Below are 18,399 nucleotides of genomic sequence, written 5' to 3' on the forward strand. Positions count from 1 at the left end.
ACTGGAGAGAGGCTGAGGGGGGCGCCGTGTTCCGAGACTGGAGAGAGGCTGAGGGGGGCGCCGTGTTCCGAGACTGGAGAGAGGCTGAGGGGGGCGCCGTGTTCCGAGACTGGAGAGAGGCTGAGGGGGCCGCCGTGTTCCGAGACTGGAGAGAGGCTGAGGGGGGCGCCGTGTTCCGAGACTGGAGAGAGGCTGAGGGGGGCGCCGTGTTCCGAGACTGGAGAGAGGCTGAGGGGGGCGCCGTGTTCCGAGACTGGAGAGAGGCTGAGGAGGGGCTCTGTGTTCACAGTGACTGAGTGAAGCAGCAGTGAGCTTCCCGTCGTGTGCACAGAAATGCCAACAGACACGTCCCTTTTGTCTCCAGCCCACCCAATCCCCACTGCCCAGGCACTAGAACCTTGTGTGGGAGAGAGCAGGGGCCACTCCAGGAGCCTGGTTTTGGGAGCTTTCTGAGGCTAGAGCAGGGGTGATTGACCCATCCCAGCCCTCATGTTCCCTTTACTGTAGCCTCGTTCCCATCATTGCTCTGGAATTCATCCATTGTCTATTTTAAAACCTCTTGAAACTTGCAGTCACTCCAAGCCAGTGGGGAAATAAAGGTTTTTCTCATTTCAAACAGCAGCCACCAGAACACGGAATAAATCTTATGCCTGGAGAATAGGGCACCAGGCAGCCGTCTTCATAGCAGTGGCCTCTATGGACTGCCAACCCCAACCCCAGGCTCCGTCCCTGCAGCCACCTTCTAAGAAGTAACTGTTGGTGAAATGACTTGAGTTTCATGGAAGAGAAGCTGGGCTCTGGAAGGTCACAGCGTTCAGGCATCTCTCCCTGTGCAGTGGGGCTGAGCCCTCAAGGGACGGCAACCTCCGTGTGTGCATGCCGTGTGCAGAGTTGTGAGGCTCTTCTGCTGCGAACTGCCTATTCCAGCCTTGCTGTGGAATGACTCGCCTTCTGTGGGCTGGTAACACATATTCTCACAAAGGCTGTGTTGTCACTTGTGTGCGCCACAGATGTCGCCTTCTCTCTGTGACTTTTTCATTTCCTAATGATGTCTTGGAGTGAACAGAAGTTCTTTTTTTTATTCTAGTTCAATTTATCAGTCTTTTTCTAAATACTGGGTTTTCGTAATGTCTTAGTGATATTTTTTGAAAACTTGAATATTTCCCAGAAACGGTCCTGTTTGCTTTCACGTGGGTTCCGTGTGTATGTTGACAGCCATTCTGTGTGTGGTGTAAGATCAGAGTCAAGGTTTATTTTTTTCCCATCTTGTTACCTGGCTGACTCAGCACTGTTTGTGGAGAAAACTGTCTTTTCCCCAGTCAGCAGTATGGCTCTTGTCATAGCTCAGTGTCCTCGTCCTATCAATCAATCTGCTGACTGTTCTTGGCCTGGGCTATGTTACCTTAATTATTTTAATTATTGTAGTTTACATCTTCTCACCTTAGAGGTTTTTTTTTTTTGAGACGGAGTCTCGCTGTCACCCAGGCTGGAGTGCAGTGGCGCGATCTCAGGTCACTGCAAGCTCCGCCTCCCAGGTTCACGCCATTCTCCCGTCTCAGCCTCCCGAGTAGCTGGGACTACAGGCGCCCACCACCACGCCTGGCTAACTTTTTGTATTTTTAGTAGAGACAAGGTTTCACCATGTTAGCCGGGATGGTCTTGATCTCCTGACATCATAATCTGCCCGCCTCGGCCTCCCAAAGTGCTGGGGTTACAGGTGTGAGCCACTACGCCCAGCTAAGTTTTGTAGTTTTAATAGAGGTGGGGTTTCACCATCTTGGCCAGGATGGTCTCGATCTCCTGACCTCATGATCCACCTGCCTCGGCCTCCCAAAGTGCTGGGATTACAGGCGTGAGCCACTGCGCCTGGCCTTTTTTTTTTTTTTTTTTTTTTTTTTTTTTTTTTTTTTTTTTTTTAAGAAACCAGGTCTTGCTGTGTTGCCCAGGCCGGAGTGCAGTGGCACAATCATAGCTCACTGCAGCCTTGAACTCCTGGGCTCAAGTGATCTTCCTGCCTTGACCTCCCAAGTAGGTAGGACTACAAGTGTGCACTGTGATGCCTAGCTAATTTTTTTATTTTATTTTTATAGAGATGGAATCTCACTCTCTTGCCCAGGCTGGTCTCAAATTCCTAGGCTCAGGCAATCCTCCCGCCTTGGCTTCCCAAAGCACTGGTATTGCAGGAGTGAGCCACTGTGCCCAGCTTCACCATAGAGTTTGTGTCTTGCTCTTTTTGGTCTTCATATAAGTTTTGAAGTCAGCTTAACAAGTTCTACAGAAGCTCCTATAGGGATTTGATTGGGATTGTATTAGACCTATCAATCAGGTTAGGGAACAATGAGGCATTTACTACCTTGTTTACTAGTTCATGAACATGGTATATCTCTTCATTTGTTAGATCTTTCTTAATTACCCCCAGTAATATTTTATGGTTTTCTATGGTGTGGTCTTGTATATGTTTTGTTGGATTTTTTTAAATCAAATAGGTTTTTGAAAGTTTTTTCTCTTGGATCAACTTTATTGCAATTAATTGAAATACAGTAAAACAAACTACTTTCAAGTATATGGTTTTAGTTTTTACAAATGTACATCCCAGTGTAATCAATGCCACAGTCAAGATATGGAGCATTTATGTCACCCCCAAATCCCCTGTGAGCCCTTAGTCCCTCCTTCTCCCCTGCCCATCCTGGTGGGTGAGTTCCACCTGCATTCGCATTTTCTATAAACGGAATCCTGTGTCTGGCTTTGCATGTTTTGTGATTTGCCCACATGGCTACATGTGTGAGTGGTTTGTTCCTTTCTGTTGTTGAACGGTGACCCACCTGGCCTCCCTGCTGGTTTATGCCTGCTCGCCTGTGGGTGGGCCTCCGTCCTTTCCAGTTCTGCTGTCACGAGGAAACCTGCTGTGACTCCCATAGACTTGTTTTTAATGGACGTGAATTTTTATTTCTCTTGAGTAAATGGGGGTGGAGTTACTGGCTCATATGATGGGGTACCTTTAACTTTAAAAGAAGCTGCTAGTTTTCCAAAGTGGTTATAGCACTTCCATTCCCACCGCAGTGAGAGCTCCAAACACTGTGACTTAGATTTGCTTTCCTGATGCTTGATGAAGCGCCTCTTTTCATATGTGTGTTGCCATCCTTATACTTCTTTTGTGAAGTAATTTTTAAAATTTGCCGGTTTGGGCCGGGCGCGGTGGCTCACACCTGTAATCCCAGCACTTTGGGAGGCCAAGGCGGGCAGATCATGAGGTCAGTAGTTGGAGACCAGCCTGACCAACATGGTGAAACCCTGTCTCTACTAAAAATACAAAAATTAGCCGGGCATGGTGGCACATGCCTGTAATCCCAGTTACTGGGGAGGCTAACGCAGGAGACTTGCTTGAACTTGGGAGGTGGAGGTTGCAGTGAGCCGAGATCATGCCATTGCACTGTAGGTCTGGGCAACAAGAGCAAAACTCCGTCTCAAAAAAAAAAAAAGCCTGTTTGTTGTTGTTGTTGTTTGTTTGTTTATTGAGATGGAGTCTTGCTCTGTCGCCCAGGCTGGAGTGCAGTGACGCAATCTCGGCTCACTGCAAGCTCCGTCTCCTGGGTTCACGCCATTCTCCAGCCTCAGCCTCCCAAGTAGCTGGGACTACAGGCGCCTGCCACCACGCCCAGTTAATTTTTTGTATTTTTAGTAGAGACGGGGTTTCACTCTGTTAGCCAGGATGGTCTCGATCTCCTGACCTCGTGATCTGCCCACCTCGGCCTCCCCAAGTGCTGGGATTACAGGCGTGAGCCACCGCGCCCGGCCAACGCCTGGCTAATTTTTATATTTTTAGTAGAGACGAGGTTTTGCCATGTCGGCCAGGCTGGTCTCGAACTCCTGACCGCAGGTGACCCACCCGCCTCAGCCTCCCAGAGTGCTGGGATTACAGGCATGAGCCACTGTGCCTGGCCAAATTGCCTGTTTTTTAATTGGCTGCTTGTCTTCTTGAGTTGTAGGAGCTCTTTCCATCTTCTGACTCTGATACACACATAAATATGTGTGTGATGTGAATATTTTCTTAGTCTATGCCTTGCCTCCTCACTTTCTTAACAGTGTCTTTCAGGAAGTAGAATTTTAAAATTCTATTACTTTCCATGTCCTAAGAATTCCATGTCTATCCCAGGATTGTGAAGATTTTCTCCTTTTTTTAGAAGTCTTATATAAAAATGCAAGTTAAGGCCGGACACACTGGCATGCTCCTGTAATCCCAGCACTTCGGGAGACCGAGACGGAGTTTGAAGCTGCAGTGAGCTGTGATCGAGCCACTGCACTCCAGCCTGGCCTGTCTCTCAAAAATGTGGGTTTGAAGTAAGGATTGAGGTTCACTTGTGTCCATGTGGACAGTTAATCCAGCACCACTAGTTCTGCTTACACCAGCTGATGCAGATCTACGTCTAGACCATGTTTTGTTCCTTTGATCTATTTGCTGATCCTCAAACCAATGCCACATTCTCTTGACTGATAGTAAAGCTTGGAGCCAGGTAGTGTTAGGTCCTCATACGCCTCATACTCGGTTTTTTTTTTCAAAACTGTTTCGCTCTTTCATGTCGTTTGCATTTCCGTAGACAGTTGAGAGCCCGGGTGTCAGTACAGGCCAAGGCTGCTGGAATTTTTGCTGAGACTGCACTAAATCTGCTGGCCATTATCGCATTTGAGCCTTCTGACCCTGTGTCTGTAGGTGGCCCAGCTCTCTTTGAGTTTGATCTTGAGTTTCTCTCAGCAGAGCCTTGTAGCTTTTAGTATGTAGATCTTACACTGTGTTTGTTAGATGTATTCCTAAGCATGTCATACTTTTCATATATTATAAAAAGTATTGTTTTTAAATTTCATTTTCCAGTTGTTTGTTGGAAATAATTTGGAAATACTTGATTTTTTTGTGCATTGACCTTGTTAAATGTATTTATGAATTCTAGTAACTTTTTGGACTGTTAGGCTTGTCTGCACATGTGGTCATGTCATTTGTGAGTAAAGACAGTTTTTCTTCTCGCGTTCTGATCCGTGCAGCTTTGTTTCCTGGAGGGTCAGGCATAATGCTTGTTCTCTTCCCGGCACTGGGGAAGCGGTGCCCTTACCCTGTCTAGTGTTAGCTTCAGGCCTTGTGTAAATGCTCCCTGGGTCATCAGAATTCACTTCCTTGGCTGCAGTATGAGGCCTCTGCTTCCTTGCTGGCTGGCAGCTGGGGATGCTCTGAGCTCCTAGAGGCAGCTCTCTTCTTGAAGGCCAGCAGGAGAATGTCGGGGCTTTGCCACGCTGCCTTCTTCACATTCTGTGGGCCAGAAGCAAGTCACACTCAAGGGGACGGGTTGATACAAGGGAGACTCTTGGGGCTGCCTTAGAATTCTACATGTGTGTGGGCCGACTCCCTCTCCTCACGGGCACCTGCCTTCCCCACTCCGAGCCACGGCCACGCTGACTTGCTTCCTGCAGTCCTGCCTTTTCCAGAATATCATGTAAGTGGAATCACACACCATGTGGCCTTTGTCATTTCCTGGGTGGGTCATGTGTGAGTGACCTTCAGCTGTATGAGAAACTGCCCAGAGGTGCCACCCAGTCGTTCCCTGTTTGTGTCCTGTGGATTTGGCTGGGCCATCAGTCTTGGGTGGGAGGGCCAGTGCAGCACCAGCTGACCCATCACAGTCAGAAGCAGGAGCCCTTAGCATCTCAGAAACCCCGATGCTCTTGTATTTGAAGGAGGCATATTTTTCCACAGTTGTTGCTTGATATATAGAAATAGAGTAGGTTTTTAAAATTAACTCTTTAACCTGTGGCCTAAAGTCACCTATTAAGTGTAATGATATGTGTGGGTCCGTTTTGTGTGTGTGTGCCCGTGTCATCACCACGCAGGCTGCCCCGGTCCCCATGGTTTCACTTCTCATTCTTGTCATCTACACCGGCGGGGCCGCCCAGTGTCAGGGAGGAGGCGTGGCCTTTCAGGACCGTTTCCTGTGATGCTGGTGTGCAGGCGTTGGGATGCCTTTATCAGAATAACAAAGTTTTCTTTCCTGTCCCAAAGAGTTTCATGAATTGATGTTGAATTTTGTTGAACATTTAAAAAAATCTATTGAAATAAGCCTATGATTTTTCTCCTTGTTCTGTTAATGTGAATATCTGATTTATATGCTGTTGTTACTGGAAATAATTTATGTGTATTTTAACCATGTGGCGTCGGTGCTGTGTTGTGTGGTCAGTCTGGGTCCATGGGGGGTGTGTGGGTGGGGCAGTGTGTTCCTGTTTCTGTGCCGTCTCCTTGCTGCCATATCTCCTGCCCTGGTCTCTCCTTCCAGCATCTGGCATCTCTGTAGGTCTGTTTCTAGCATCTGCTTTGCTACTTGTCTTCTTCTTTCCCTGTCTCCTCATGTTTCTGGTTAGTTTTGTTTGGGTGCTAGACACTGTATTTTCAAAACTGCTTGAAGAAAATGCATTGGGTCACCCCGGTCCACTTCCAGGACCAAGAGGCCTCAGAGCTAAGCTGCAGGCCGTGGCCTCTGTCACTCCAGCTGACTTTAGCCCCCAGGTGGCCCTGGTTCCTGGGGGCCTGTCTCAGTCCGTTGAGGCTGCTGTAACAGAACAGCATAGACTGCACAGCCTGCACAACAGACTGGTTTCTCACAGTGTCGGAGGCCAGAAGTCCAAGGGCAAGGCACCTACTGGTTTGGTTCTCAGGAGGACCCCGCTGCCTGGCTCATGGAGGGACCCTGCCTTCTCACTGCGTGATAACCAGTGAGACCAAGATAGGCGGGTGGAGCCACAGCCCAGAGGAGAGGGGAGAGCTTTGCTGGGGGTTCAAAACCACCTCCTGATGGCAGCATTGTGTACAGAGGCCTATCTTCCTGCTGATGTGGCTGTGGCTCTCAGTGGCCAGGTTCCTCCTGCTCACCTAGGGCCGCACCTCCCAAACTGTCTGTGTGGAAGGGCCATTTCCGTATTCGCAGTCCACTGTGGGCCAATCCTTTTGTAAAATAAGGACTGCAACTTCCCAGGCTGCTTTTAAGTTGTCACATTCAACAGGCACAATACTGCTCCATCAGATCGCTGCTGGAGGCTCTCAGTTCCTTGACTTGCTTGTCATGTTGGCCAGGGGGGTCCCCACCTCCTCCCCCGCATATCTGTTCCCTGGCGTGGACTTTCTGTGCTTCCTTCTCCTGCCTGGAGCCACGCCCGCCCTCACCTCCTCAGGGACATCCTGTCAGCACTCTCCACACTCCCTGATGCCCCAGAGCTGCCACACTCGCCTGATTCCTTGCCTTCCAGTCTGTCTGCAACCAGACGCAGCCAGGCCTCGCCTCCCATGAGTGTCCCTAAGTCCAGGGCAGGCTCCGGTACCCACCCACCCGAGGCAGCAGCATCTAGCCCTGCTCCTCCCGGCACCCTCTCACTTCTCAGCCATGGACACACAGGCCCAGGTACGGTTCTTGTTCATTTTGGGGATGTGGAGAGCCACGAACACACCAAAGCCTCCTAGGTGTCTGCTGCAGCTCTGACCCACCCCCGGACCCCAGACCCCCGGACCCAAGATCCCAGACCCCTGTCCACCTGAGCGCCAAAATCTCTGGGTGCCAGGAAACTTTCTGATTCTGCCTTCAAAATATTTCCTGGACCATTGCAGTGGGCACCCACCCCTGGGTCTGCCCCGGCCCTGCTGTTGCCATCTGTTCTCAGCCTGGGGCTACAGGGACCCCAAGCCCTCTGCTTTTGGCTCAAACCTTGCACAGCCCATTCCCCACTGGCTGCCCCCCTCCACTGCTCTCACAATTGCTCGCACTCCCTCATGCTGTTCTGGAGTTGTCGAACATGCCCTCTGGGATCCTGCCCACCCGCCTTCCTGGTCCTTACCTTCTTTAGGCCTTTGTTCAAATCTCCCATCAACGAGGCGCCCCAGGGAGACCTCTCCATGGTGTGCTTGCCCGAAACCTACGTGGAAGGTTTCTTCATCAGAGAAACCTTGGAAGAGCAGCACAGGAGGATACATTTAAAGCCCTCAGCGGTGTCCGTTCCTTTGAGGGTTCTGGGATCTGAAGCCTCTGAACCACAGGAGCAGCTAGGGAGGCCGTGCCTTGTGTGAAAGGGCTCCTTGTGCCAGCTGACAGGGTGTGATGGGGTGGTCGGCCCGGCTGCCATCGTGGGAGGGACGTGGACGAACGGCACGCGGTGGGAGGCCATGGGCAAGGTTGATGGCCCATGGGGGCGGCCCCTTTGTCTCTTGGGGCTACAGCCTGTGCTGTGACCATCCACAGGCCCCAGGGGGGTGCTGGTGGGCATCAGGGAAGTCCCGGTGACAAGGGGCATCAGCAGGGGTCAGAGGGGTGTGCCCAAGAGGAGCCCCTCTGCATTCTTCAGGGTGCATGGAAGCCACACCCTGTCCCCAAAGATGACCTGGACATGCCCTGGGGTGGCGGGGGTGCAGCACGTGCCAGGCTACCACATGTGTGTGTGGCCTCAAGGAGTCTGGTCTGGGTCGTCAGGCATCATGACCATTGCCAAGGCCACACCCTGACTCTAGGCCCCTCCGGTCTGGGCAGTGAGGCCAAGCAGAGCACAGGGTCTCGAGACCCCATGACCTCTAGGGTCACGTGGAGGCTCCTGGAGTCAGACTGAGAAAGGGGCTCATCCTGAGAAGCCGCAAAGTGTGCTCCTGCGGGGGTGCGGGGTGGGGGAGGTACCACGTCTCCTGGGCAGCCACAGATCCCACACTCAGGGCCCGAGTGACGCTTGGTGCAGAGCTGGAAGGTTCTCAGGGTGGGAGGAGGGTTATTTTTAACGCACTGCACTAGAGCATCTCTAAGGCCGGTGGTTCTGGACAGAAAAACCACAAAAATGAGAAGACCAGGAACAGGGAGGCCCCAGCCCTGGGGCCTCATGTCTGCAATGAGCCCTTGGTGGCTCTGAGCAGTGCCAGTTCAGTGCCTTGGAGAGCTGTCGCCTCTGTGCCTCCCCTCCTGCTTGCTGCATGGGGGCTTGTGGAGCCTGCCTAGGAATCCTGGGAAGAGCCCAGATGGGCCTGGCCCTCCCAGATGGCCTCTTTTGCCTCTGGCGAAGTGAAGTGAGCACCTGTAGTGAGGTCCACTCCAAGCACCAGGCCCAGGTGTCTGTACAGAGCCCAGGTGGGGCATCCAGGCACCATGGGGAGGTCCCCGCCCTGGTCTCACAGACGTTGCCACTGGAGCTCCTGCCCTGCGCCCACTGCCACCACCTGTCTGCCACCTGCACCTCCTCACCTGCGGCAGCACTTTCTCCACACAGGTTCTTCTCTGATGCCTCTTCCCTAATTTTAAAGACATTGAGGTCTCTTATTTAGTTAAAAAATAGAAGAAAAATGTTTTACTTCTCTGCCCCTTCCTTCAGAGATTCCTTTTTCTTGCCTTTGCAATTCCTTTTTGACCACACGTGAAAATTTTCAGACATACCGGAAAGCAGAGAGAATCAGGAGAGTGGAGGCTCTTATTCCCCCACCTGGACTTGATGGTTGTTAGTAGCTTGCTTTATTTGTTTCATCCTTTTTTGCTGATATAATGTAAAGTTCGTTACAAATGTGACATTTTACCCCCAGTGACGTCAGAGTGTGCCTGTGAATAGTGCTGCCTGACGAGACTGAGATTGCCGTCACGTGAGGTTCATCTACAGACTCCTGGTTTCCCTGATGTCTTTCCCTGGTTCGGGAAAGGCGGGGCTGTCCCTTGTATGATACTTGGCACATCCCAGAAGTTTCTTCCTACCAGCAGCCCACACAGTGGCCTGCGGGGGAGACCGGCCGACAGCCTGAGAAATCCCATGGTCCACATTTCTGTGTGCCCCCCCGCGGGCTTACCTCACTTGTTCTCTTATCCCGTGTTTGCGGCCAGCTGGGAGGAAGGGCTGAGGTTTGGCGACACTCACACGGGGGCTGCTGTGTCCCATAGGGAGCTTTATGGCCACCTCGACTGCCCACCCCGAGCATCCATGCCTTCCCTGTTTATTAACAGACATTCTTCTGTTTAAATAAATAAATCTTAAACCTGGGCTTTGTGGTTACTCCTCAGAGAAAGGCAAGATCAATGCTTTATTCTTACCAGTTAGTTATCAAGTTTCAGAGTGAGGAAGTAGCAGCAAATAAATTTTGGTCTTTTTTTTCTTTCCTCTGTTTTGAGTGTTAACGTGGGCTCATGGATTTTTATTTTTATTTTTTATTTTTTTTACATTTTCACATGTGTGTTTGATCAATTATAGCCATTCTTATTTAATGGTCAAACTGCCCCATCTTTGGCCATGGGGAGCCCATGCAGGCGAGCCCGTCTCCTTTGGTGACACTGCTCTTCGGTACCATGTGACACCCAGGCCTCCCTTATGTTCCTTGCCCCACACTTGGAATCAGCCATTTCTCCAGGATGTCCTTGTGCTTTTGGAAGAGAAAGATTTTTAGACACTGAAACGAGACTCTGGGGTGCCCAGTGCTGTCAGGGTGCCATGGGCTCTCGACTCACTTTTCAGAGGACAGAGGTATGAAGTAAACAGATTTTTAAAAATGTGTTCATGTTAATATTTCCAATTCAAATTTAACAGTGTAGGGTTTTTATCCAACTTCTTTGATTTTATATTTGTATCTCTTACAATAAAAATTTTGGTTTCTAAAATCTTTAGTTCAAAATAGCACTCCAGATATTACTGATAACAGTGAACACCAGTACAACTCCTGGATGGCATCTGCACTTCTTTGCAGCGTCTTACTCCTTAGAACATGTTCCATGGAAGCTGGGCCCAGTCTTGTGCTTGCGGCACCGGAAATGTTGCTTGTGTGATTGTGTCACCGGCTTGATAGGCAGTTACATTAATTTTAGTTCATTTTAAATGTTACGATTTAATTTTTTGGTTTTTGATTGTGTAAAATTTTTGCATGCCTGGGAAGTTCACACCCAGAAGAGCCTTGCTTCTCTCCACGCTCTCTGTATTCTGTTTCCTGCTGTCTTAGTCCGTTCGAGCTGTGACAGCAAAACACTGTAAACCGTGAGGCTTACACATAACAGGAATGTATTTCTCACTGCTCTGGAGGCTGGAAGTCCCAAGATGAAGGCGTTAGTAGATCTGGTGTCTGGGGAGGGCTTCCTGGTTCGTAGCCAGTGCCTTCTCACTGTGTCCTCACGTGGTGAAGGGGGTGCAGCAGTTCTCTGGGGTCCCTTTTATGAGGACACAATTCCCTCCACTCCCATGACCTAATCGCTTCCCCAAAGCCTCACCCTAACCTTGGGGTCTCAGCCTGTGAGTCTGGTGGGGGGGGGGGGGCACACACATTCCCACTGTAGCACCTGCAGTAACCATCAGCAGAAATCGAGAAAAAATACTCAAGTCGATTTCTTATTCCTTCTCTTTTCTTACACAAAAAGTGGTAGAGTGTAGATACTGCACCAGCCCTTACCTTTCTCCCGACAGGATTTGGGGAGAGTCATCATACTGTCCGTACATGGAAGTCTTTCTCCTCTTTTTTGGGGCATTCAGGTTGATTTCAGCCCTTGCTATTTATCTCAAATAATGTTGCGTACAAGTCAGTTTGTTTGGCTTTACCTGTCATTAGGCGAATCTCTGAGATTCTGTTCATCCACCCAGTGATGGCTTCAGCAGCCAGTGAATTTCGATGTAGAATTTCCGTTGGATTCTTTTTCTGTTTCTCCGCTGAGACTTCTCATTTCTCTGAGATTTTCATGCCTTGAAATCTTGCTTTGTTGTTCTTCATTGAGGACAGCCTTAGGAGCTGCCTTGAAAATACGTGTCTGTTGGCCTAGTGTCTGGTTCATCTCAAGGCTGGACTCAGTTGAGTGTTCTCTTTCGGACGTGTTCGTTTCCTCAGTGTTTCAAGTGTCAGGTCACTTGAGTTGTTCCTGTTAACATGTGGGGAGGATTCTGGTTTCTCTTCCGCGTGGGCCTTGTTTCCCTAGTGGGATTGGCTGGGCCCCTTCCGCAGGCCCCGCCTCTCTCGTGGTCCCTGTGCTTTCGCCTCAGTCCTAGGATTGGCTGGGCTCCCTCCACAGGCCCCCCCCCAACCCCACGTGGCCCCTGTGCCTTCCCTCTAGTCCTAGGATTGGCCGGGCTCCCTCCCTCCACAGGCCCCACCTCCTCCCACATGGCCTCTGTGCCTTCATTCCAGTCCTAGGATTGGCTGGGCTCCCTCCTCAGGCCCCGCCTCCCACATGGCCTCTGCGCTTCGTTCCAGTCCTAGGATTGGCTGGGCTCCCTCCTCAGGCCCCGCCTCCCACATGGCCTCTGTGCCTTCATTCCAGTTCTAGGATTGGCTGGGCTCTCTCCTCAGGCCCCGCCTCCCACATGGCCTCTGTGCCTTCATTCCAGTTCTAGGATTGGCTGGGCTCCCTCCTCAGGCCCCGCCTCCCACATGGCCTCTGTGCCTTCATTCCAGTCCTAGGATTGGCTGGGCTCCCTCTTCAGGCCCCGCCTCCCACATGGCTTCTGTGCCTTCATTGCAGTTCTAGGATTGGCTGGGCTCCCTCCTCAGGCCCCGCCTCCCACATGGCCTCTGCGCTTCGTTCCAGTCCTAGGATTGGCTGGGCTCTCTCCACAGGCCCCCCGCAACCCCACGTGGCCCCTGTGCCTTCCCTCTAGTCCTAGGATTGGCCGGGCTCCCTCCCTCCACAGGCCCCACCTCCTCCTACATGGCCTCTGTGCCTTCATTCCAGTCCTAGGATTGGCTGGGCTCCCTCCTCAGGCCCTCCCCCTAGCCACCCATGTGGCCCCTGTGCCTTCCCTCCGGTCCTAGGATTGGCTGGGCTCTCTCCGCAGGCCCCGCCTCCCACGTGGCCCATCTGCCTTACTCCAGCCGTCAGTCTCTGGACTGTTGTCTTTATCTGGTCCTGGTCGGACAGAGATTTGTGTACCCAGACTTTGACACCCCACCCATCTTAGAAGCACGGGGCAGCGCTGTGTGCTCTGCCAGACGGGCTGCCCCTGGTGAAAGCCTGGGCAGAGCCAGGCCTGGCCCCTCCAGTCGGAAGCCCCTCATTCTCCATCTTGCTGCTTATCAAGACCTTCGTGTGTGCGCTGTTGCTAGTTCCAGAATTGCATTTTGCACGGGGAGGGGTCGCCTATAGATTCTTAGTCCATCAGACCCCAAAGCAGAGGCCGAAGTGCACGCCAGGTGAGCCACTCTGAACTCTGTTTCTTTGGGGTAAACGAGGAGGCAGCTTCCCGCGCCTTTGGCTTTGGGGGCTGTGGCTGGTCTCGTCCCGCGGCCGTGCTCGCCTGGTTTACTGTCTTGTCACTGCCCGCACCGTGAAGGTTGTCGGAGAGCTGCCCTTGTCCACGCCTTTACCCGCTTGTTGGTTTGGGTTTTAACCTCTTGATCTCTGAGCGTCCCTGGCTCTCTGGTTAATGTTCATGCCGAGGCAGGTTGTGGACCAGGTGTTTCTGCCTGCAGGCCCCGCCCTCTCGGAACTCGGTCCTGGAAAGTCCCAGGTGCCTCCTTCCCCGTCTGCCTGGCAGACGAGAGTCTGCGGTGTTGCCTCTTCCCGTCGCTGGGTAACAAACCACGCCACCCACCCGCAGCTCGCCATGGCGCCCACCCACTCGGCCCAGTGTGCGCAGCAGGGGTTGGGCGTGCCGGGCCTCGGGCTGCACAGGCAGGGTGCTGCTGAGCTCAGGTCCCTGTGGTTGAGTGGACAGCGTCCAGGTTCCTTGCTAGCCGCCGGCCGGGACCACCTACCTTCCTCCCACGCAGCCCCTCCATCCAGGCCCCAGCAGCTCCAAGCCCTGGGTCTCCAGAGAGAATTGCTTTTAAAGAGGTTGCGTGGTTAGGTCAGGCCCACCCACCTCGTCCCTCTCTCTACGGTCAATTCAGAATCCATCATCACAGGCCAGTGCCAGGGGCCAGGGCCCAGGGCCATGCGGCCACCCGAAATCCTGGGCTCCTCTCCAAGGCACCAGGGTGAGGAGGACGCCTCAGTCTCTTCGGCCTCGTGTTCCACAGTCACATCAGCACCCGGAAGGGCTGCAGCAGAAGTCGTTTTCTGTGGGCAGCCTCCGCCTGACGGTCCTCCCCGGTGCCATTCGCCACTGAGTCTTCCCAGACCCTCCGGGGACTGCTCCGCCTCCTCGTCACCAAGACAGTGTGACCCGGACGCCAGCTCCATCCCTACCGACCCCCTCAGCCCCTGCCACTACCTCACGGGGCTCCTGCAGCCCCGGCCTCCTTTCTCCTATTGGTGCCAGACAGCCCCATGGGCCCTCGGGTGGGATGGCGCTGTCCACATTCCACCGCGCTGGAAACCCCATGGGGACGCCGTCAAGGGAACGGCCTCCACCACCCCCACCCCACCGCAGACGGAGGCCCAGCGAGGAGGGCAGGGTGCGGGATGGGTGGCCACACAGCGAGGAGAAGGCCGGCGGAGGTTCCGCACCGCCGCCGCAGGTCACTGGAGAAGGCCCCTCCTGCATGGCGGGCCTGCCCCCAATCCCAGGCTCCGGGACTGCAGTGCATGGCCGTACCCGGCGAGGCCGGCGTGTCGAGGCCTTGCTCACTGCAGCGCGTGCCGGCTTCTCTCGCCCTGCAGGACGGGGAGGTTTACTGCATCGACGCGCGGTTCTACGGGAACGTCAGCCGGTTCATCAACCACCACTGCGAGCCCAACCTGGTGCCCGTGCGCGTGTTCATGGCCCACCAGGACCTGCGGTTTCCCCGGATCGCCTTCTTCAGCACCCGCCTGATCGAGGCCGGCGAGCAACTCGGGTACGCACCGCCCCGGCCCCTGGCCATCTCCGCTGCCGGCGGGACGGTTTTAGGAACGGGGCTTGCATTGCTTTCCTGGGCTTGTCTCGGGTTTATGCTAGTGGTTTTCCTGTAGTTGTAAAAACTACGACCTGGGATGCGGCACGGCAGATCCGGGTGAGGAAGCTCTGGCCTTGCCTTAATTTATCTGGCTTGTGGGAGGTGCCGGTGGGATTCGACTTGGAGCCTTGGTTCTGTTCCCTCCCCAGGTTTGACTATGGAGAGCGCTTCTGGGACATCAAAGGCAAGCTCTTCAGCTGCCGCTGCGGCTCCCCCAAGTGCCGGCACTCGAGCGCGGCCCTGGCCCAGCGTCAGGCCAGCGCGGCCCAGGAGGCCCAGGAGGATGGCTTGCCCGACACCAGCTCCGCGGCTGCCGCCGACCCCCTATGAGACGCCGCCGGCCAGAGGGGCGCTCGGGAGCCAGGGACCGCCGCGTCTCCGTTTAGAGGACGAGGAGGAGAGATTCCGCACGTGACTGAAAGGTCCTTCGGGGCTGCGCCGCCGGCTTCCTGGAGGGGTCGGAGGTGAGGCTGCAGCCCCTGCGGGCGGGTGTGGACGCCTCCCAGCCGCCTTCCCAGACCTGCGGCCTCACCGCGGGCCCAGTGCCCAGGCTGGAGCGCACACTTTGGTCCGCGCCCCAAAGACGCTGGGAGTCCGCACTGGCATCACCTTCTGAGTTTCTGATGCTGATTTGTCGTTGCGAAGTTTCTCGTTTCTTCCTCTGACCTCCGAGGTCCCCGCTGCACCACGGGGTTGCTCTGTTCTCCTGTCCGGCCCAGACTCTTCTGTGTGGCGCCGCCGAAGCCACCGTTAGCGCGAGCTGCTCCGTTCGCCCTGCCCGCGCCTGCGTGGCTGGCGCCGAGTCCCAGGGGCCGCACGGAAGGCACGGTCTCCTGTCAGGCTCGGAGAGGTCAGGAGACCGTCCCCACCACTAACTTTGGAGAAAATGTGGGTTTGCTTTTTAAAGGAATCCTATATCTAGTCCTATATATCAAACCTCTAACTGACGTTTCTTTTCGAGGAAGTGGCTTGGTGGGTGCAGCCCCCGCCGGTTCCGTTGACGCTGGCACCTTCTGTTGATTTTTTAAGCCACATGCTATGATGAATAAACTGATTTATTTTCTACCATTACTGAACATTAGGACAAACGAAAAATAAAAAACAAAACACAGACAACGGTGCTGATTCTGGTGTGGTTTCTACTCACCACGTGAAATAAACTATCAACTGTATAAAGAGAACAAAGTGATTTTAGAATAAAATGCAGGAAAAACTTTTTTAAAAATGTTAGTCTTGTAGTGTGAATAAATTTGCCATCACCTTTTGTGTGGTGGCCCGGCAGGTCATATACTTTTTTTTGGCATATACCTTTTTAAAGACTGTAATTAGTGCAGTAACAGTGGGGTTTTTTTTGTGCAACTCTTCTAAAACATTCATAATGCAGTCATGTTTATTTTTTTCTGTTAAAATGTTTTTGACAGTTTTAAGAGCAGTCTTTTGGCTCTGACCATTTCTTGTTCTGTTTTCAATGAAATCAATAAAAAAAAAGAAGTACTTTAAATGGGGTTTTTATTATGACACCATATTTCAGGGTCTCTGCAGAACTTGCAGGTCCCCCTGGACCCGGCCCAGCTCTCTGTCCCCTGTCCAAGGAAGTACAGCTTCCTTTTCACCCCAGATTTGTCCCCTAAGAGGGGACATTCCAGGCAGAGGTTAGGGGAGCCTGTGCATTTGTGCACGTGTCGAATGAGTCTGTGTGTGTCCATGAACACATTGTGCACGTGATGCGAATGTGGGCACGCTGCTGTGTTTTGTGTCTGTGCATGTGTCTGCGTGTCTGCATCTAGCGCCAGGTGCCCAGCTCGGGGCATCATTCTGGAAGCTGACAGGGCACATCAGGTGAGTCCCACAACCAGAGGCAGAGCTGCACTTGAACAGCGAGGCCGAAGAAGGCAGAGCCAGAGCCTGTCCTACTTCCTGCCAGCCATGACCCCCACTTCTCTATGGGGACCCCTAGACCCAAAGCCTCCAGCCTGCTGTGTTCTCCATGCTGGCTGGCCTCACTCACCACAGGAGGGCTCTTCGTGTAACCTCAGTAACACGCTCAGACACTCCGCGGTTTAATACACAGAATTCACACAGGCATTTTAGATGCTTATCTAGCACGGTGACAACTGCCCTGCACTTTGAGAATAGACGGCCCAAGCAGGGTGCGCAGTCGTCCAGCCTGAGGTACGAGTGCCTGTCACCAGACATCGCGCAACTGCATGAAGGACTGGGCAGGCAGACCCAGGATGGATGTGGCCCATCTGTGACCCCTCTGCACAGGGCCACGGGAGGCCACGTTCCTCCAGGAGCCCAGACGGCCTACAGCCTTTCACGTCTGCATCCGTGAGGAGGGGCTGTGTGGGGCGGCCTGGGTTCCCGCCAAGCCCGGGCTCAGGAGGGTGTAGGGGCCGCAGGTCACCCCATCCCAGAGGCAGTGGCAGGAGGTGACTGAGGGGCCACTAGAGCTTGAACCTCAGGCTCTGTTGGCTCCACCAGCCCTGTGGGGGGAGCAGCGCTGCCGGAGGAGCAGCCGGTACAGCGCCTTCCCCTGGGACAGCCCATAGCTGGCAGATGACTCTAATTAATTTTTGTGGCTTGAGTGTCCACCTGTTCTGCTCTGTGCCCTGGGTCAGGTGCTGGGTGTACAAACAGGTATTGGTTGAATTAAGCCAACAGCAAACTTTTTGGATGTCACGAAGGCCCACCAGGGTGGCCCCACAGCTAGGCCCTGTCACAGAAAGTTCCAGCCGTTTAAAATGAGCACCCAACACAGAGCCCACCTCACATGGTCCTGCGCGGCTCTGCTGTGACCGCCTTTTCCCTAAACCAGGCTCTGGGCTTGGGAGGAAGAGACCTTACAGGGCCTTTGCGCTGTGGGGCAGCAGCCACATGTGCTCCGGGAAGTGCAGGCCTGGGAAGAGGGCTGAGGGGACCTGCGGCAGGTGCCGGGAACAGGCAGGTGAGTCTCACAGGGACCAGGTGGGTCGGGGCAGGGCAGGAGGCCTCCCCCTCCTCCTCCCCTCCCTCTTTCTCCTCTTTGGATAAATAAAAATGGAAAACCCATGCAGGTTGGCCCTCTGGTCCTGCAGCAGCCAGAACCCCTCACCTGGGCAAAGTTCCTAGCAGGTTCTTAGCCCACTTGGGCAGAGTGGCCTGCATCCTTGTCCTGGCCCAGGCTGTAGTCTGTGAGAGAAAACAGGCTTATGGGGCTGGAGGGGAGGCCCCTCTGAGCTCACTGGGTGGGGGTTGGCCTGCTGAGGCACTCAGTGAGTGGACTTGGGTGTGACACTGTGGAGCTCAGGGGATCCCAGCCGGGTAGGCCAAGGAGATGGCAGCAGTACCCACACACAGTGGGTCCTTGTGCCTGCTGGCTCCTGGCACCCCCCACACATACACATGCAGGCTTGAGGGACCCAGGACCCCTTTTTTAGCTCCTCCTCTGACCCATGGTGACTCGGGAACGTAGTTCCCCCGGGGCAGGGAACAGGGCTCAGCCTCCGGCCAGGCTCCGTCGATCCTGGGAGTGTGAGCTGGGGCCTTCCTGCATCAGTGCGTTCTAAGGGGGCTGAGTAGGGCCCTGG

At 53.7% G+C, this 18,399-nt stretch overlaps 1 protein-coding gene across 11 annotated transcripts in view; it reads left to right on the forward strand.

The window, feature by feature from the left end:
* Positions 1 to 16,331, forward strand: part of EHMT1 (euchromatic histone lysine methyltransferase 1) — a 225,808-nt gene extending 209,477 nt beyond the window's left edge. For all 11 annotated transcript variants that reach the window (XM_054501952.2, XM_054501956.2, XM_054501954.2 and 8 more), the window contains 2 exons: positions 14,556 to 14,731; positions 14,980 to 16,331. In XM_054501952.2, the coding sequence (XP_054357927.1) occupies positions 14,556 to 14,731; positions 14,980 to 15,160 (357 nt within the window). In that variant the 3' untranslated portion in view covers positions 15,161 to 16,331. The remainder of the gene's footprint in view (positions 1 to 14,555; positions 14,732 to 14,979) is intronic.
* The last annotated feature ends 2,068 nt before the right edge of the window (positions 16,332 to 18,399 follow it).

This window comes from Pongo pygmaeus, chromosome 13, assembly GCF_028885625.2.
Source record: "Pongo pygmaeus isolate AG05252 chromosome 13, NHGRI_mPonPyg2-v2.0_pri, whole genome shotgun sequence".
In the NCBI taxonomy this organism is placed as follows: domain Eukaryota; kingdom Metazoa; phylum Chordata; class Mammalia; order Primates; family Hominidae; genus Pongo; species Pongo pygmaeus.